Source organism: Marmota flaviventris, chromosome 13, assembly GCF_047511675.1.
Source record: "Marmota flaviventris isolate mMarFla1 chromosome 13, mMarFla1.hap1, whole genome shotgun sequence".
In the NCBI taxonomy this organism is placed as follows: Eukaryota; Metazoa; Chordata; class Mammalia; order Rodentia; family Sciuridae; genus Marmota; species Marmota flaviventris.
In genome coordinates, this window is record NC_092510.1 from 22,106,693 (window position 1) to 22,126,455 (window position 19,763).

The 19,763-nt window shown below is 41.3% G+C and overlaps 1 protein-coding gene, 1 long non-coding RNA gene and 1 pseudogene across 2 annotated transcripts in view; 2 read left to right on the forward strand and 1 right to left on the reverse strand.

Moving 5' to 3' along the window:
* Positions 1–348: 348 nt before the first annotated feature.
* On the forward strand, positions 349–2,505 carry LOC139701507 (uncharacterized). Its single transcript, XR_011704037.1, has 3 exons — positions 349–481; positions 1,648–1,954; positions 2,112–2,505. It is a non-coding gene; the product is annotated as an uncharacterized lncRNA (long non-coding RNA).
* A 3,761-nt stretch (positions 2,506–6,266) lies between these two features.
* Positions 6,267–7,795, forward strand: LOC114082176 (cardiolipin synthase (CMP-forming) pseudogene; annotated as a pseudogene).
* A 4,703-nt stretch (positions 7,796–12,498) lies between these two features.
* Positions 12,499–19,763, reverse strand: part of LOC114083542 (spermatogenesis-associated protein 31D4-like) — a 75,433-nt gene continuing 68,168 nt past the window's right edge. The window contains 1 exon segment of the mRNA XM_071600385.1: positions 12,499–16,240. Coding sequence (XP_071456486.1) covers positions 12,499–16,240 — 3,742 coding nt within the window.

The following is a 19,763-nucleotide window of genomic DNA, read 5'->3' on the forward strand; positions in this document are numbered from 1 at the left end:
CCCAATGACCTAATTTCCTTCCATTAAGCCCCACCTCCTAAAGGCTTCTCCATCTCCCAGTAGTTCCACAAACTAACAACCAAGCCTTTAGAACATAACCCTTGGGGGACATTTAATATCAAATGATTATGTCTGCAGTTGTGCTGAGATGGTTCTCTTGATTTTCACTAAGGTTCCTTCAATCCTATAAATCCTAGATTACTATGGGTTCAGAGGTAATAGCATGGGATTAATCTTTCTGGAACATTAAGCTACAAGATCTCATGGACTTCAATGCTGCTATAATAATGGCCAGGAGAGATGGAGACTAGAACATAGACTTGGGAAGACTGTCTGATGAATGAAATATTGGGAGTCAAAGAGCAAATTGCTTCTTTTCATTTTGAGTGCTGAATGACTAAACCTTGCAAATTATTTGTTTCTGCAGTACGGCAGCTTTAGTTTGGATCTGAAATGTCCCCCACAGGCTCATGTATTTCAGGTAAGTCCCCACCTAGTGACTTATTGGAAGCTGGTGGAAACTTTAGGAAGTGGAACCTAGTTGGAAGAAATAGGTCACTGAGTCATGCCTTTGAAGACTAAATTTTGTTCCTGGACTTTTATGGCTTTCTCTCTTTGCTTTCTGCTACTGAGGTTAGCAGCTTTGCTTTAACACACTCTCTTGCCATGATGTTTCTGCCTCACTACAGGCCCAGAAACAGCAGAGTCAAAGGACCATGAATTAAAACTCTGAAACAACCAAAATAAATCTTTCCTCCTTTAAGTTGATTTTCTCAGGGGTTTTGTCACAGGGATAGAAAGCTGACTAATAGAAAATTGGTACTGGGAGTAGGGCCATTGCTTTAGTTATATCTGATCATGATGTCAGAAAAGGTTTAGAGTACTGTAACAGAGTTTAATGGGAGAGTTTGGTGGGAATTCAGAAGGCCAGAATGGCGATAAGAATGCAGTCAGTAAAGATTGTGTTCATGAGGTGTCTGATGGAAACGAGGACTCTATTGAGAATTAAACTAGACACCATTAATATATTTGGGCAAAGAACTTGTCTACATTTGGTCTATGCACTGGTATTTTGTGCGAGGCCATGTTTAAAGGTAATGAACTAGTTTATCTGGCAGATAAAATGTGAAGGCAGCACAACATTCAGGCTGTGGCATGGGTAATCTAGATGGTTTTAGACAGATTTTAGGGAGAGAATTGGGAGGAAAATCAGAGCAGAAAGATTTTTTGAAAACCTTGCAGTTTGACCAGAAAAGGAGTATATGTAAAGTTCTTTCCAAGAAAGAGAGAGGGAAGCAGAAGTTGTTGGATATATTTGCTAAAGGGATGATCACCATTAAAAATAAATCAAATATTTTGCACTGTAACAACAGGAAAGATGTCTTGATGGGTCTCAGGTTATCAGTGAGACACTACTTCTTCCATGGTCAAAGGCATAAAAGTATAAATATTTCATTTGACAAGAGAGCACCTAGGTGCCCTGCTCCCACAGGGCCATCTAGGAAGTCTATTCCTCGGGTTTCATTTCACCTTGTTCAACTATCCAGTCTCTCCAGGACTGTTATATCTGGGCTCAAGGGGGCCTAACCACTGCTTGGTCTGGCAGCGAATCTTGGCATCATCCATATGGTGTTGCTGGCTTTGCAGGCATAAAGAATGCAAGAGTTGTGAGTTCCACCAAGATTTCAAATGAAGGCCTTGGAGGCCAGGAAAAGTGTGGCTGGAATGGAACTCATTCAGATAGTTCCTGAGAAGATGTTATATGAAGCTATAAGAGTGAAAATGAAGCTGCAATGAAGACCTCAAGAATTTAGAGATACCAAGGTACCAGGAATATCTGCTGAGGAAAGCTGCAGTGGAGCCAGCCCAAGAGTGTGACCAAGTGGGTTTCAGCCAGCAAGGCCATAAAGTCAGGATGCTCAAGTCCTATGAAGCTTACATCAAATACCAACAGGTGCCTCAGATGCTGGACATAGTTAGAGGATTTAATATTTTCTCAGCTAGTTTTCATCCTTGGTATTCTCCTATTCCTCTCATTTGGAATGGGGATGTTTACCCTGTGCTATTTTATGTTGACATAGTTAACTTCTTTTTTTTTTTAATTTTTGTAGGGGTTCATAGCTCAGAGTTTGCCTGAGACTCAAAGAAGAATTTGGACTTGGACTTTTAAGCACTTCTAGAACTATTAAGACTATGGGGAGGGACTGAATGTGTTTTGCATTGTGAAATGCTTATGAATCTTTGGGGGCAAGGGCATAATGTTACAGATTGAATCTGGAATATATACCAAAGGCTGTGTGTTAAAGGCTTGGTTCATTCCCAGCTGACAGAGTTATTAGGAAGTGGTGGAAAATTTAGTAGTTGGGACTTAGTTGAAGGAAGTAAGTCTCTGGGGGTATGCCTTTGGAGGGTACATTTTGTCCCTGGCCCCTTTTAGTTCTCTCTTTACTATTTGGCCACCAGAAGGTGAGCAAAAGTACCTGCCATGTTCTGCCTCTCCACAGACCCAGAAACAATGAATTCCAGTGACCATGAACTGAAACCTCTAAAACTTAAGCCAAAAAATAAATCTTTAAGTTGATTTTCTTAGGTATTTGCTCACAGAGATGTGGAGGTAACATGCATGTCCTTCCAGGGGTTGATCTTCAATTGAAATGTGAAAGTCAGCTTTATTTTAGAATCTATGGAATGATACCTTATAGTCCTTATTCTGGGATGAAGATGACTATGAGTAGGGATTGAAGGTGAGCATGGGAATGGAAATGAGTATGAGATAGGATCTGGTATTGAATCTTGGTTTGAGGAAAGCAATAGGAATGTACATTAGTGAGGGAAAGTGGATGGGACAGAGGCAGTGAGGGAGACCTTTAATCCTCCATTTAAAGGGCAGGAACATTACATATGCCACTGAATAAAACAAGAGTGAGATTCTAGGGGGTGACTGCTCCTAGAACCCTGTGGAGTATCCACTATGGACCTTCTGTGTAGCAGGGGAAGACCCCAGAAGATCTGACTACTGTTTTAAGTTTCCTCCCAAAGTCTTCACATATAATAGCTGCCAATGAAGATACAGATGCCTTTATTTAGCTTTAATTTCTTCTGCTTGTCAACAAGTGACTGCAATGAGTTCCTTGAATATCTGCTGGTATTCAAACCACATTTGTCTTGAAAAATTTTCTTCTTCTTTCCCCCCTACACTCTAGCAAGTTGTTCTCTTTGTCTCTCAAATAGTGCCAGAATATTCAAGCCAAAGAAATTAAAGCTACTGGACTCCATGTGCTTGGTATCAGAATCTCCCTGGAGACAAGTCTCAAGTAGTTGGAGAGGAAAATGCTCATGCTGAAAATGAGATGTGGTAATCTTGGGATAACATGTTCCCGGTGGGGGTTAGCCACTGGCAGAATTCTGACATTGTCGTGCTTTAATGATCAGTGCCTTTGAGAGTTGGTTATATAAATATACAAACCAGCAGATATATCCACTAGAGACAAAGTGGTCTTTCATTAGAGAACAGGTTCTTCTTCCTGAGTATGATTTGGTGGGAGACAGGGAAGCAGAAGTTGTTGGAATAGAAAGTGGTTCACTTGGAATTTCAAATCCAAGGGAGGAATCAGCTCTGGGGACTGAGTGGTGAGGGTGAAAGTTGGTTAGCTAAGGGGTGACCTTGTTAGGTGAGGGAATTAAAGGGATAGTGGAAAAGACTGAAGCTTGGTATTTTGTCTACTGTAGGGAATGCTGAGAGTGTGGATGTCAGGATGTTTGACAACTCAGGCATATAAGCTTCAGAAGACAAAGAGACATAGAGGGTGCAGCATAAGGGACTCTTTGGACAGCAGGTAATTGATCTTAGCATTTTCTCACAGAGGGATGCAGATATGATAATTAACAAAATGTGGATGTTAAAGATGCTAGTTCACAGGGTTGCATGAGATAGTAAGTACAAAGCTGTATCTAGAACAAAAACATGGAAAGGAAGGGCCCATTGGCCTGGTTGGGCTGGAACCACCTGAAACCTGCTAAATTCTTCTCATTGTTCCATATCCATAATTTCACAACACACTCTATAACCTTCCTGTTGCTATAGTTGCCCTTCTCAAAACAAGAGAAGGCTGCATTGAATCCTTGGGTACAGCATCCTAAAAAGGGAAGCAGAATAGAAGGGAAATGGTTAATCAATCACTTTATCATAACAGTGAGCAGTTTTCTCCCTTTTTCTGTTCTCTAAACATGTTTTTTTTTTGACCTGGAAAGACAGGAAAATGTTTAATTTGTAATGCAGGTAGTAACACAAAGTTCCTTTGTGGAGGAGGAAAAAGACCTCTAGAATGAAAACTATAGAACACTGAGGAAAGAAATTGAAGAAAACCTTAGAAGATGAAAAGACCTCCTATATTCTTGGATATGCAGAAATAATATTGTCAAAATAGCCATATTTCCAAAAGTATTACACAAAGTCAATGCTTCCCCATTAACATACCAGTGACATTCTTCACAGAACTAGAAAAACAGTTCTGAAATTTATATGGAGGAATAAGAGATTCAGAATAGCTAAAGCAGATCTGAGCAAGCTCTTCTTGGCATGAAACCACCATCTGACTCAGTTAGCCCATTCCTTGGTACATATCCAAAAGATCTAAAAATACTATAGAAATGCAGCCACTATATTATATATACTATACTATACTATTTTAATGTTTATACCAGCACAGTTCACAATAGCCAAGTTATGGAACCAGCCTAGGTGTTCATTAATAGACCAGTGGATAAAGAAAATTCTGGAGGCATCACAATACTGGACCTCAAATTGTAATATAGAGCTATAGTAATAAAAACAGCTTGGTATTTGAAAACAGACATGAAGACCAATAGAACTTGATAGATAGCACAGAGACAGAACCATATAAATATAGTCATGTGATACTTGAAAAATTTGCCAAAAAACATGTATTGAAGAAAGCATGTGGTGCATTCACAAATGGTGCTGGGAAAACTGGATATCTGTATGTACAACATTGAAATTTGATCCCTATCTCTAACCTTGCATAAAAGACAATTTGAAGTGGATCAAAGACCTAGGAATTAGACCAGAAACACTACAACTGTTAGAGCAAAATGTGGGCTCAACACATCAACATATTGGCACAGGCAACAACTTCATTAACAAGACTCTTAAAGCATAAAAAATAAAACCAAGAATTAATAAGTGGGATGGCTTTAAATTAAAAAGCTTCTACACAGCAAAGGAAACAAAGATGGAAAGAGAGAATCTACAGAATGGGAGAAAATCTTGGCCACCTGCTCCTCAGGGCATTAATATCCAGAATATACAAGTAACTCAAAAAAATTTAATACCCCCCCAACAAATAACCCAATTAATAAACAGAAACTTCTGAAAAGAAGAAATACAAATGGTCAACAAGTATATGAAAAAATGTTGAATATCTCTATCAATTAGGGAAATGAAAATCAAAACTACATTGAGATTTCATCTCACTCTAGTCAGAATGGCAATTAATAAGAATATAAAAATTACAAATGTTGGTGCAGATGTGGGGAAAAAGTACTCTAATACATTGTTGATAGGACTGTAAATTAGTACAACCACTAAAGGAGTTTGGAGATTCCTCAAAAGACTAGATTCCTCAAAACAACCATACGACCCAATTATCCCACTCCTCAGTATACATCCGAAAGATCTAAAACCATACTATAGGAATGCAGCCACTTAATGTGTATAGCAGTGCATTTCACAGTAGCCAAGCCATGGAACCAGCCTAGGTGTCTATCAACAGACCAATGGAGAAAGAAAATGTGGTATATATACACAGTGGAGTTTTACTTATTTGTAAAGAAGAATAAAATTATGGGATTTGCTGGGAAATGGATGGAACATCATGCTAAATGAAAAAAGTCTGACTCAAGGCAGTCAAGGGTTGATTGTTTTCTCTCATATGTGGAAGCTTAACTGAAGTAAGGAGAAGAAAAAAGAGAGGGAAAATCCTATGAAAATAGTAGATCAGTGGAGAAGAGGAAGGGAATTCAGGGAAGGGAGAAGGAACTGGAAAAGGGAAGCACAAAAATGTGAAATGAATCTAGCCAAAGTTTTCTTTGTATATTTATATATAAATATAGCACAGTTAATTTCACCATCATGTTTATCCATAAACTATAAATAAATAGAAGAAAGATAAGAGAAAAGAGAATGGGGGTAAGGGGAGGAGAGAGAAAGGGGAAGTACTAGGGATTAAAATGGAGCAGGAAACTAGTATGGAGGCACCAGCGGCCGTGCTTCCCCGGCACTTCGGGGTCTCTATGGAGAAGAGGCTCGCCGGTGACCCGAGCTGCTGAGCTTTCGCCGCCTCGGCCCTCGCGGCACGGCCGCAGGGCCATGCTGGCCTCGCGCTTGGCGCGCTGCTCGTGGGGGGCCCTGCGTGCGGCCGCCTGGGTGCTGGGGGTGCGGTCGGGTAAGGGGCGCTCCCGCGGGGCCTTGCTTCCGCTCGTGCCCTGCTGCCTGAGCTGCCAGGCCGAGCGCTGGTCGCTGCGCCCGGCCGCGCTTGCCCTGCGGCTGCCCAGAGCCGGCCCACGGAGCCACTGCTCAGGCGCGGGCAAAGCGGCCCCCGGGCCTGCGGCAGGAGGGGACGCCGCCGCGGAGGCCCCGGGCGGCGGGTGGGTCCCGGCGAGCGCCCCCAGTCCGTATGAAAATCCATGGACAATCCCAAATATGTTGTCAATGACAAGAATTGGCTTGGCCCCAATTTTGGGATATTTGATTATTGAAGAAGATTTTAATGTTGCACTAGGAGTTTTTGCTTTAGCTGGGCTAACCGATTTGTTCCACTTACTTATATGATAATTTCAAGAGATGTAATGTTGATTGCTGCTGTTTTTTATGTCAGATATCGAACTCTTCCAACACCGCGAACACTAGCTAAGTATTTCAATCCTTGTTATGCTACTGCTAGATTAAAACCAACGTTCATCAGCAAGGTAAACACAGCAGTTCAGTTAATCTTGGTGGCAGCTTCTTTGGCAGCTCCAGTTTTCAATTATGGTGATAGCATTTACCTTCGGATGCTTTGGTATTTTACAGCTTTCACCACAGATGCATCAGCTTACAGTTATTATCATTATGGTCGGAAAACTGTTCAGGTGATAAAAGGCAGATGAGAGTCACCCATCACCATTAGCAAGGAAGCAATACACATCATCCGTGGCAATGCCAGCGAAAATCTACAGGAGTTTCCCTATTTTGGTGTTCAGCTTGTAAAAGGACTTGTCAGAACAAACCATGTCATCAAAATTGAAGTAATGTGCATTGAAAATAAGCTTGATCATGGGCATATGCAGAATTTCCAATGTATTTTTAAGTATAAATAAAACTATAATTTAGAATTTTTAATCTTAGGTTTCTTGAATATAAAGAGATGAATTATTCCAATTATTGTCAGTCCTTTTTTATGTTTTTTAAAAATATAGTTCAGAGCATGGAAACTGAAGTGTTGACACCTGTCTCTAGAATCTAAGTTGCTCATGAAGCCATAGGGACTTGCCTGGGATTAAATATATATCTTATATAACTTGGCTATTCATTTTTATGTTTGATTTTTAGATTCATGTATACATTAACAGTTCATGTGGTTATTATTTGGTCATTTAGGGTAGTGAGAATAAAGCAAAGTTGTAAAGAGATAAGTGTGGTAAGTTTTAAAAATAAATAAGATCAAACAAAATAGAAGGTATTGAAGCTCATCTCATGTTCAGTAGTCTTCCAGCCTCTCAGGTGCCTAATAGTTCATATATCAGGATATAACAAGTAACAAAGATAGTTGAAATATGAAAACTTGTCCATTAGTCTTTCATCTAAAAGCAGTGAGTTACATCATGCCTTCCAACTGTGTTTCTAACATTACAATATTTGTATGATATTGGAACCTGTACTCATATATTGTGTAAATAATATGAAACTGTATATTTTTCAAAGATTTTTAAACTTTGGGAAATCTTCTTTTGTTAAGATGTTAAAGGAATAAAAGCTGGAAAAAAAATAAAACTGTACCTTCAAAAAATAAAAATAAAAAAAAAATGGAGCAAATTATAGTCCATGATTTTAAAATTATGTCAAAATGAACCCAATATAATGGACAGCTATAATGCACTAATTTAAAAAAAATAAAAATAGGTCCCTTGGTAGAAAATGCTTTAGAATATCAAAATCTGAAAGCCATAAAAATCCTCTAATAGAGAAGGTCAAATGGCCAATGATAACTACAAATCTCACATATGTATGTGGTTGTGATGCTTGAAACCACCATGTGAATCATGAAGTTAGTGGTTTCCTCACAGATGAGTCTGAGCTCCTAGGAAATAAAGTTTTACTTTACGCATCAGGAGGGAGAAGTTCTGAACCCAAAGCAACCAGGAGTTCTTCCTTGACGTCTCTCATGGCCACCAATTGGGTAGCACCCATTGCCAGGGTCTTGCTAACTTGTTCAAGCTGGTCTTGAACTTGTAATCCTCCTGCCTCAGCCTCCCAAATTGCAGGGATTACAGGGTGCACCACCATGCCTGGCTTCCTATCCCTTTTTTGTCATCTAGAAACAATCTTTAAAGATCCTTTACTGTTTTAAAAATTTTATTGAAATATAGTTCACATACCATAAAATTCACCAACGTAAAGTATGTAATACAATGATTTTTAGTGTGATCATTAGAGTTGTGCATCTATCACCAGGGTCAATTTTAAAATATTTTCAGAATTTCAATGTCTCCCACCATTTATCTATTACTCTTCTTGCACATTTTCCCCTTGACTCTGTGCAACCATTAATCTATGTTCTGTCTCTATACATCTCCCTAATTTGGACATTTAATTGCCTCATATATGATCAGAATATCACTATCCATCCATGTTCTACCATGTATCAATAGTTTTGTTTTCACATTTAACCCACATTGTACTATGTATGAATACTTTTGTTATTGAATAAAATTCCATTATATGGACATACCATATTTTGTCTATTTGTGTTTTTTCCACTTTTTGGATATTATGAGTAATCCTATGCATATGCATGCATAAGTTACTATGTGGATATATAATATCATTTCTCCTGGGAATATACATAGGAGTAGAATTACTAGGTTGTGGGTCAATTGTGTTGGTCATCTTGAAGAAATGACAGACTATCTTCCAAAAGTATTACACTTTTTCATTCCAACCAGCAATGAATACAACTTTCTGATTTCTCCACATATTCTCACATACTTCCTGATAGTCATTCTAGCCATCCTAGCAGGTGTGAAGAGTTATCTAATGATTTTGATTTGCATTTTTCTGATGACTCATGATGTTGAGCATTTTGTTATATAATCTGTTACAAAATGGCATTGAGGGAAAGAGATGAAATAAATATATTTGGTTTGCTGGATTAAATGGAAACAATCACTGTCAATGAGTGAAAAGAATTGTTTTCTTGTAAATAGTTTTTATCCAGAGGTTCAATTTTTTATGCCTATACTTGTTTCATGTGATAGTTACTATGTGATTAAGGGATTGACATATTGTACAGTTAATTCATAAGATTGCTGTTATAGTGAGGAATTTGCCCAATTGACTTCTCAGGGTTGAATAAAGGAGAAGAATGCATTGTCAAAATCCATAAATCTCTTGTTTAAAGCCAATGAAAAAAAATAAAGACCAGTTTATTAACACACCTGTACATGGACAGGTATGTTCTTAATGTGCTATCAAAAGACTGTGAGAACATTGAAAAAGGATACACAGCTTATCATCTGGAATGAATAATGAGATAGTTAAATGCACTTTGCTTCATAGTGTAAAAATGGGGTGCATCACAGATGCCAAATCCATAATTACAAAAGTTGAGTGGTAGCTATCAGAATGGTTATGTGGGTCTATCTGCTTTTGTATATCTTTAAACATTTTTGTAATAAAAAGCTTTTAAAAAGTAACATATTAATTTCCATATGACAAGAGGGAGGAGCTGATAACAATAGCTGGCAAGGATGTGTTTAGTCCATAAACTGGAGTTGAGCTGTTCCTCAATATAGATACTTCAGGAATTCCTTTCAGGTTAGGCCCTTGGAAGAAAATTTCTTTCTGTATAACAGGAAGAAATATAAAATGGGGGGAGGATGCATAGAGTATTTTTTTAAAGTTTATTAATACGAATTCCATGTGATGGCTTCTAGTACCTCTATGAACTGTGAATCTAAAACATTGACTCAACAAGTAGAGATGACCCCACTTTGAAGAAAGTGTAGAGAGTTGGAATAAATGTGTCATGAGAGAATGGACTAAGGAATAGTGACCTAAGCTTCATGAGGTTTGTTTATTGAGAGTAAGTATACCATAATTATTTGGGGAATAAGTAAGTGAATTATTTCCACATAGTACGGGACCAACTATGACTTCACTGTGGTGAGAGTAAACCTGTTAGATTGAATCCAGTAGTGATCCATCACTTATAGGAAGGCATCCATGGGAAAAGCAGACAGATGGGATTTTCCCGGACAAGGAGGATTAAATATATGGGATGAGGTTCAGTTGGAGTAGAGCTTTATTAATGTTGCTTACTTGATAGACAATTCTATGATGAAGAGGGAGGGAATGAAGACCTTTGTGGATAGAATGAGAAATGGAAAAATTTTTGACACCTCAGAATTTAAGAGCATAAACTAGAATGATAGGGGGATGGTTCTGTTTTCTCAGATGGAGATGTTTTTCTGGTGATAAATTCTATAAGTGTGTCAATAATTAAACTGGACCAAAGGTTAGAATCCTAAGGTAGGACAATATGGATCAAAGACCAGTTTATTAACTAATCCATACATGGTGATTTTCCAGTTCCTCTACCAACTCCTTATCTGTTTATCCCAGGGACTCCACAAAATCTGTATGTCTTCTGCAACTCTGAGCTTTGAACCCTGCTTTGAATTCTGACAAAGAAGATACTCTAGTTAGATTAAAAGGAAGCTGTGGTAGACAGCTTTTTGTTTTGATTTTGCCAACCAGAATTCACAATTTTTCCTGGAAAACCTATTCAAATATCCCCTAGGAAACTCACTCAATTTTGAGACTCAGTCTGTGCAAGAGGAGTCACCTTCATGTGTGTAGCATTCCATACAGGTCTGTGGTAAGCAGGTGAAAATCTGTAAACCTGGTGCATACTTCAGCATTCACTGTGGGATCAGGAGCTCAAAGTGATCTGAGATATATATCATGGCTCCATCTAGCCCAGAAAGATCAATGGTGGCATTCTCATCCTCATAAGGGCAATATCTTGCATATTGTTATAAGCATGGGTAGAAAGAATGTCCCAATGGCACCTTCCCTAAAGGTAAGGATGACATGTCTGTATTCAACCAATCAGCTGTCTTCTTGTAAAGAAGAGCCCCATGTTTACTTCTGCCAGTACAACATAAGCTCTGCAGTACCCTGAAAAGCCTCAGAGAAATGGTGGCAGAATCACACTGGGAAATGCAAGAAGATGCCAGGGTCAGGATGTGGGAATGATGGGGCATAAACCTCTCTTCCACCAACAGTGTCATTCTTTACTCTCTGTGCATCTTTTTCTTACTTTCCCACTCACCCTAAGATATCTTTTCATTACTCTTAGCTTTATTTTACCCTAATTGATATTCTTAACACTGACAGTTGTAGGCAGGGACAGCAGAGACCCCTTTACTCTACAAAACCATCAATAACAGTCCAGGCAGATTGAAGAAATATTCAGGAAGAGGGACCATTTGCCTTAGGTGATTTTCCAGTAAGGGAACCTCAATGGCAAGATAACAGTATGCTTCTAAAATACGTTACCATGCCCATGTGACAGGTTCTTAAGCAGCACCTCCTCTTTTCCCAGATGTTCTGTTAGCTTGCTTGAATCCACTTTGGCAATGCCCTAAATGCCCCCAGGAAAGGGTCATGCACCAGTGACAGGCTGATTGGTGACAAATTTTATTTTAAAAATGACTAAGTCATTTTATTCTAAGAAAATGTACTTCTCTCTACTTGATCAATGAGGGGGGAAAGTGTGGACTGTCATACAATGCCATTAAGACAAAGCTAAGAGGTTGGAAACTGCCACCTCCTCCAACTTCACAAGGGAGGGGAGGGGATTCAGGGGCAGGTAACATACCTTCAAGAAGAGCTCTAGGGAACTTGTCACCTTGCAAGCAAATACGGGCAAGGGTTAAACTGATTTTTTTCTTTCCGTAACCACAACCAATGGAGTGACCCCCAAACCATGCATTCAACACAATACAAAGAAAACTCTTGTAAGAACATTTATTGGGGACATTCAGTATTTCCATCAGGGATAATTATTATAGGAAATATTCCTTCTTGCAAATGGTGGATAAGAATTTTCTCTTTACAAATTAGGGAATAATAACCAAATTGGCTTCAGCACAGAAAGGGGCAACCAGAGAAAACTGGCCCACTTGATGCCCACAGGTGAGACTTGAATGAGTCTTTCAATCCCTGTGGGGCATGGAGTTGATCCTTGTTACTTTAGAGCAAGGAGCCTTGTAATTGAAGGGATGCACCTGGACAAACTCTGCCTGGACCTCAAGTCCTGCCTTGGGCTGAGTTTTCCCAGACTTCTTGGGGGACAAATGTGGCTCTTGGGGGCAGGTGACATTGATTCCATGCCAGTGTCCACGTTTCTCCCCCAGGACCTTTTCACCGTCTCTCATGATTCTGGGGTTGTCAGTATTCCCAGTAAAGGCAGCTCTCCTTTGGACTAGGCCTCTGCCCTGCACAGGTGATGATGGGGAGCTGCCGTTTTCCGGGGAACCTTCTTGCCGTTTGCCTTTTATGTTAGGATAAAGCCATTGAAAAAAGTTCTTCATCTGGTTTCTGAGGCTTTCAGGAGGAGCTTGTCCCTTCAGTGACTGGGCTGAGCAGGACTTGCTCCCAAGTGTCTGCTCTAATGTCCTGTCTTGAGGGTGGTGGCTCCTCCTTCTGGGTTGGCATGTGCCCAACCCTGCATCCCTTCCACCAAGCTTGAGTGTTTTGGGTCCTGGAGGGGTCATTGTCTTAGCAGTTGCTGGGCAGTTCTTATCTTGGCCTTTGTGAAAGTCAAGCTTAGGGACCCAGGGTCCCTGCCCATGCTTTTTGCTCTGTGTGTTGTCCAGGTGGACATGCAGGACCTGGGAAACTGCCATGTTCTTGCAGGCAGCACCCTGGTCATGTTTAAGGAAGGTCTTGGAAGTCAAGCTATTTGAAACAAGGGGTATGCCATTGCTATGGCCTTGCTTCTGGCTAGGTTCCCCCTTCTTCATTTTAGCCCTTAACTCACCAAGCAATGGATTGTTAAGGTGTGACAATCCAGGGTCTCTAACAACTGGTAGTTTGGGGGAATTTTCAGGAGTATAGACATCTGACACTGGGGAGCTTTCTGGTTTTCTGGTTGTCAAGACAGTGGGAGGTTGTGACTGACAAGCATAGAGCTCCTGTGCCTTCAATGTCTCCCTGGATTTCTCAGATATCTTGGACATGGAAGAACTTCCCCAGGGCATCCGATTGCCCTGAGGCCTTGCTACACTGTAGCTGGAACTCAGTCTCTTAGGTCCTGTTTCCTGAGGTCCAACCCCAGCTTGCCTCCTGGCCAGCTTTGGGCTGCATCTATTGGCTGCTACAGGTGGTTTCTGATAAGCTTTGCCTATAATGCTCTGTGTCTGGGGCAGAACAGATGGTTTGCCATCCTTTATTCTGCGAAGGTCCTCTACATGCTCATGCTTGATCTCAAAGACTGTTTGTGTCAGGATCTCCTGTTCTTTCTTGACCACGACTGAGGTGGCAAGGAGAGGACGATCTAGACTTTGAGTTGCATCTTTGGTTTTCTCTTTGTCTCCATGAAAAGCACTATATCTTCCTCCATGGGTCTTGGACATGCTCTGTTTAGAATCCACCCCAGAAATACGGGTGGCAGAACAAGGAAACTTGGAGTGAGAAAAGGAGTGATATGAATCTTTTTCATTAAAGATCTCCAGGGATTCCTGAACCCTGTTGGGAAGGCCATATATCAACCTCTTATGAAACAGTGTAATGTGATCTACCATCATCCTCTTCTTGCCAGCATCGAGGAAGGAAATAGCCTGGGTAGTATTGACAGAGCTGTCTGTCCTGGTTGGTGCCAAAGGTTTGTGACTCGTTTGTCTGGTGGATTTCTCACTTACAGGCAATGCCAACTTGATAGAATGCCATGATCTATGCACAGTGCCAGGAATCTGACCCTCACTGATTTCCTGAAACTTCTTGCTCAGGTGGGAGTTCAAGGCATTTTCAAGTTGTTTCTGTAGTGAATTCACCATTGAGGTACTTGGAGTTCCACCTGATGGACTCTGCAAGTGATGTTCTAGGTCCTTCCTTGAGGAAGACCCCAGAACATTATCTCGGTCACTCAGCACATGACGATTTTGCTCAATCTTGGTACCATCTCTCTGTGCCTTCCTCACTCCCATCTTTAGAGGAAGCATTCCTGAGCTCAGTTCATGGAGGTTTCTGGGTTGGCTTGAGCCCCCCTTATTTATATCTTTGGTGCTCTGACTCTTATCCAAAGACTTTCTTGAGAGCCCATGACTGCTCTTTGACTCAGAGGTCTCAGGAATTTTTTCCAGAGGACGCATCAGTGACAGGGATGCATAGACTCTGCGGGGCAGGCCCCACAATTGTTGGATACGCCTCTTTCGAAGGTGGTGGTCTAGTTTCTTCTGAAGATCATCTGAGAGGGGATAATTTCCAGGAAGGATGGAGATTGCAACATGAGCTTTGGAGGATGGGTTAACCAACACAATGTTGGGAGCTGGGGGACAAAAGTCCTCCTGGGATTTGTGGACCACAGAGGGTAAACCCCACAGACTTTCCTGTGATTTTTGTGTCACATTGTATTCTAGGTCATGAATTTCAGATGGCACCAGAGATAGTGCCTCGTTCTTGTGTCCAAGATCACGCACTCCACAGACCCTAAACTGGTTTTCAGGAGGTGACAGAATTGGGAGTGGGGATTGAGGCTGAAGCTGGGTCTGGGCATGTTCAGGAGTGAGATATTGGGGCTGAGGTTGGGAAGAGGTCTTGGGCAAGGGTTGAGGTTGGCTCGCAGGCAAGAAGGCAGGTGGGGTATAGAGAAGGACTGGGGATTTGTGGGCTGTGGCGTCATTGGATGCTGTATTGAAGCAGACAAAGGCTGAGGAATAATCACCTGAAGCTGGTACACTAGGGCTAAGGGACTTGGGGTGTAGAGATGGGACACCATAGAAAAGCTGGGTGTAGTTTTTCTGTAAATGGTCCTCAAAGCTCTTAGGATAAGGGGACTGGTGATCCACCTGTGGTTCCTCTGATTTGCCTTTTTCGTTCCATGAAAGAAGAGAGATGGCCGAGTCCTGCTGATCAGCAGCTGACTCTGACCTTTTCTCTGAAGAAAATCCTTGGTAATTTGGCTGATGTTGTTTTGGAAATTCTGCTTTCTTTTCCTTTTCTTTCCACTTGAAGACATCACCCCTCTTTTTGATTTGTCTCTCCAGGCATGTCAGGACAGCAGGGGGCAGAAACCAGATATTATGAGTCTCCACACAGTAGGCTACAGTGTCTCCCCCAGATAAGTTCTCAGAACGGAGGGCAAGAAATTGCTGTTTTACACCATCTTGTGCCAAATTGGAAGACAGCATATTCTTGGCAGGGGGCTCTGTGCTGGAATGGTCCATGCCTCCCACTGGAACAGAAGTGGACAAGCCAGCAGGATTGCTCACCACAGGCAGAGTGGCATCTTGTGGTAGAAGAGTGTCTGTTTCCTGAGTGGGATGTGGTGGGGGAGGGGGGAGGGAAAGTGATGGGGGTGGTAAAGGGTCTTCTGTGGCCTTGGAGTCCAAGGCAGGAAGAGGCTCTGGTGGCAGAGAGTCACTCAACGGGGAAGGTGAGAGAAGGTCAGCTGAGGGCATGACCTTGTTAGGGGGAAGAGAGAATGAGGAAGGTGGAGAAAGCTTCAACAGAGAGGCTGGCAATAGTTCCCCTCCTGGGACTGAGGAGAGAGCAGGGAATTTGGAAGGTGATGATTTTCTCACATAACCTGTGGAATCCAAATGTGTCTGAATACTTGCAACATCTTCCAAGGGTGTCAGAGATAGCAGATGACTGACCTCATTAAACATCTTACAGAGGTTGTCTGGACGTAACAGTTGCTGCAAGTTGTCTCTATCCTGATGTTGGCCCAGGGGGCTGTAAGGGACACAAAGTACAAAGCTCTAACAAGGACCATACAGGAAAAGGAGGTCTGCAGTCCTGTGGGTGAAACCTCCTACCCCCTTCACATTGCCCATATCCTTCACCTCACAACACACTTTTTAGCACTTCCCAAGACCTTCACTCACATACCTGTTGCTAGGGCTCCCCCTCCCTGTGAGAAGGCCATGCTGTACTGAATCTCTGGGGAATGCATAGAACATGTGAGAAAGGGACTAGGAATGAAGGAAAAGAAATGGGTAATCACCTTGTTATAACAGAAAACAGCTTCTTCAACTCCTGTGTTTCTCTCTGGCTCGTTCTCGGACCTGGAAAACCAGGAGAGTGGGTTATACATAAGGAATGTTTGTACACAGTGATCACACAGGGATCCCTTTATAGGAAAAGCTTATTAATATCCAGGTTGGAAACCCCCAAGAATTTTGAAGACAAAGATCAACTGGAGCAATAATCATTAAGAATGCTTTTATGTGTGTGGCTTCAGTGATGAAGTTCTTCTCATAGTTAATCCCATTAGAGGCTCTGAACCAGCAGGTATAAGCATTGAATTCAGCAATTTCCTCAGAGATGGGTCTGATCACCCAGGAAATAAAAGTACATTGCACAATGTCAGGAAAAAGAAGTTCTGACTTCAAAGCATCCTGTAGTCCTTCTTCAACCTCCCATAGTCACCTATTAAGCAGCACCCATTGCCCATGTCCATCACTACTTATTACCAGAATGAGCACAGTAGGGACCCTGTGGATGTGTAAAGTCCCACTGTCTCTCTCCTCTGAGGCTCTGTTTCCTGAGAGAGACTGTGGTTAGAAACTGACATCCTTAGGTCACCTTTAGAGTGTTCAGGTCAAATAAGAAGAAGCATACCTTTGAATGTTTTGCTTCTTCTCTTCTTGAATCTCTTCTTTTGCTGAGAACAAAAATAATTGAATCAGGGCCTGGGACTCACTTCAATTCTCCTTTTTCTAAGAAACTCAGCTATCCATTCTCTACAATTATTATTACTCTGCACTTAATTAATAGAGATTTCTTCCTTCTTTTAACTTTTTAAGGAAATACAATATTTTCAATTTTTCTTCTTTAGAAAGCTTAAGTAAGAGAGCATTTTTCTTGAGCTCCACATTCTGACATTCTCAATCAGAAGTCCTCTGCTGAAGGAGATCATAGAATCTGGAGCCAACAGTCACATCTGCCTCCCTCACAGGACCCTATGTTCTGGGGAGAGATCTCAGCCTCCAGCCTCTGATCAGAGGCCTTCAGAGGTTAGCACTGCTGTCCTTCATAGCCCAACATGTAGGAGGTTTAATGAAGGATAGGTGATATGGGTATGGCACTCAGGATCAAGTGTCTGGAGAGACACTTCTTCTGAGAACCCACTATAAGTAAGGATGTCAATCAGTACCGATTACTTTTTGTCATTTTCTCTTGGAATCCTTCACCCAGAATAGTCTGTGAGCTTCAGTTGGAAATCTTAGTCCTCCCTGAGCCCCTGGCCCTGCCTGATCTCCTCCCCTAAAGAGTGAAGTTTTATCCTCTATTCCCACTTCCCACCTTACATATCTCTCTGATCCAACCCAACTCATTTACTAATGTGAGAAGGGAAATGGGAAGCCACAAGAAGAACCCCTGTTGGGGGTCCCTACCTTTGGGATGTTGGGTTTTTCCGAGTGTGTCAAGAAAAACACTTTGAACACCAGGTAGCACAGGTGCAGAAGGAGCAACACCACCCCAGTCATAAAGATGCTGCTGGGGACTGTATCCAAATAATCTAAGTCATGGTTCAGCCATGGCTGAATGTTGCTTTCCAGAAAACAGAGAATATTCTCCATCATCTGAATCGCTCGGTTGCCTGAGGCATCTGAGCCCTGAGGGTGCCTGGGCTTGGCTATAACCTCAGGCCTGCATCACAGAGCCTGTAGAGTCACAAAGGGTTCTGAGCATCTGAGGAAGGTGTGCCCACAGTCCCTTCCTTCCCCGCCCACCAACCAGCAGACCCTGTGTCCAGGCCTGAGGTTCCAATTCCCACTCTAATCTTTCTTTGTAGTATGTATTACTCCAGGGAACGTTCCTGTTTTTTCTGTGATCTAGGCTTTACCTGAGTCCCCCTTACTCTTGGAGCCCTTGACTTGGACCCCACCATTCCACTGCCTTGAAAGTATGCACATTTTTCCTTATATGCAGACATTCATATCTCAGGGTCACCTATGTTCTTAAATCCATCTTATCTACAGAATACTTTTATCTTACACTAAGTCATATGTAAAACTTAAAGATCTTTCACATGTACTTAGTTTTTTGAATGTTAAAATAAAAAGTTTTGAGTTTCAGTTAGCTTTTAATACCTTCAGAAGGAATAACATCACAAATATAAAATAAACCTAATTTAAATGTATATAATTAAAACTTCAAGCATGCTTGTAAGATTATATCATTTATTTTTCTGAAGTAGGGAACCTTAAAATTATACACAGGATTTGACCTACTCCATATATACACAGACATATAGACATATCCTTCAACAAATCAGTGTATTTTTTTCATATGAACCAATTATTTCCTCCTTTTATATTTAAATCTTTCACTCATTATATTGATCCATTTCTTTAAACTCGACCTGAGATATAGACCATCTCACTTCTTCACAGGAATTTCATAACATATGTGACTTCTCAAACCAGGAAGAGGAACAGTATGCTAAGAAATTTATCCCATTGGTCCTTGGGGGCTGGGAGCCGCCTAGCCTTTCATATCCTTAGGACAGAACCTAGTCTTGAGCATTTGCACCTGGTTACCCTTATGGGACACATAAAGAGTGCTGAGAAGATTTATGGTGTGTAACCACCCTGCTCATGTCTGAATATCAACTGTGACATTTTATTCTGGCTCTTTTCTGCAGGTTTAAATAATCCCAAATCCTGAATGTTGCCTCCTTTCTTTGCCTCTTTTTCTAATCTCTTTAACTCATGTGAGCTCTCCTCTGAACTGTCTCCTAATTTCTTATGAGTTTCTTAAGCCCGGAAGCCCTCTGTTTGATGAACATGGCCGACACTCTTCTTTGATCTCTTTTGGCCAGGTAAGAAGCCTCCAAGTCAGGCACAGCCCTCTTTCAATCAGGCAGGAGCAAGTAGCTGCCTTGAGGATAAAAATCTGCCAAGAGCTGCCACTTCCCTGTCTCTTTGATATGCAAGCTCATTCAAGTTTTTATTTAACAAATTTTTCCTGTTGGAGACCCAGAGACACAGACATCTGTAAGTCACAGGCTCTGCTCTTAAAGAGCTCATGTTAGGACTTTAGAGATAAGTCCTACACAGTTCAAGAGCTGTGCGAACGCAGAGGAGAGGTCCAGTACCCCTCAGCATTTGTTAATTAAAAAAAAAAATCTGTAGAGTAGATCAGAAATTGTCGGTCCTAACTTCTGAAACACACCGTGCCTTGCTGTACCAAGCCTTTTCTGACTGTCTCACCAAATTTCTGATATAAATTAACAGTCCTTTGAGAAAAT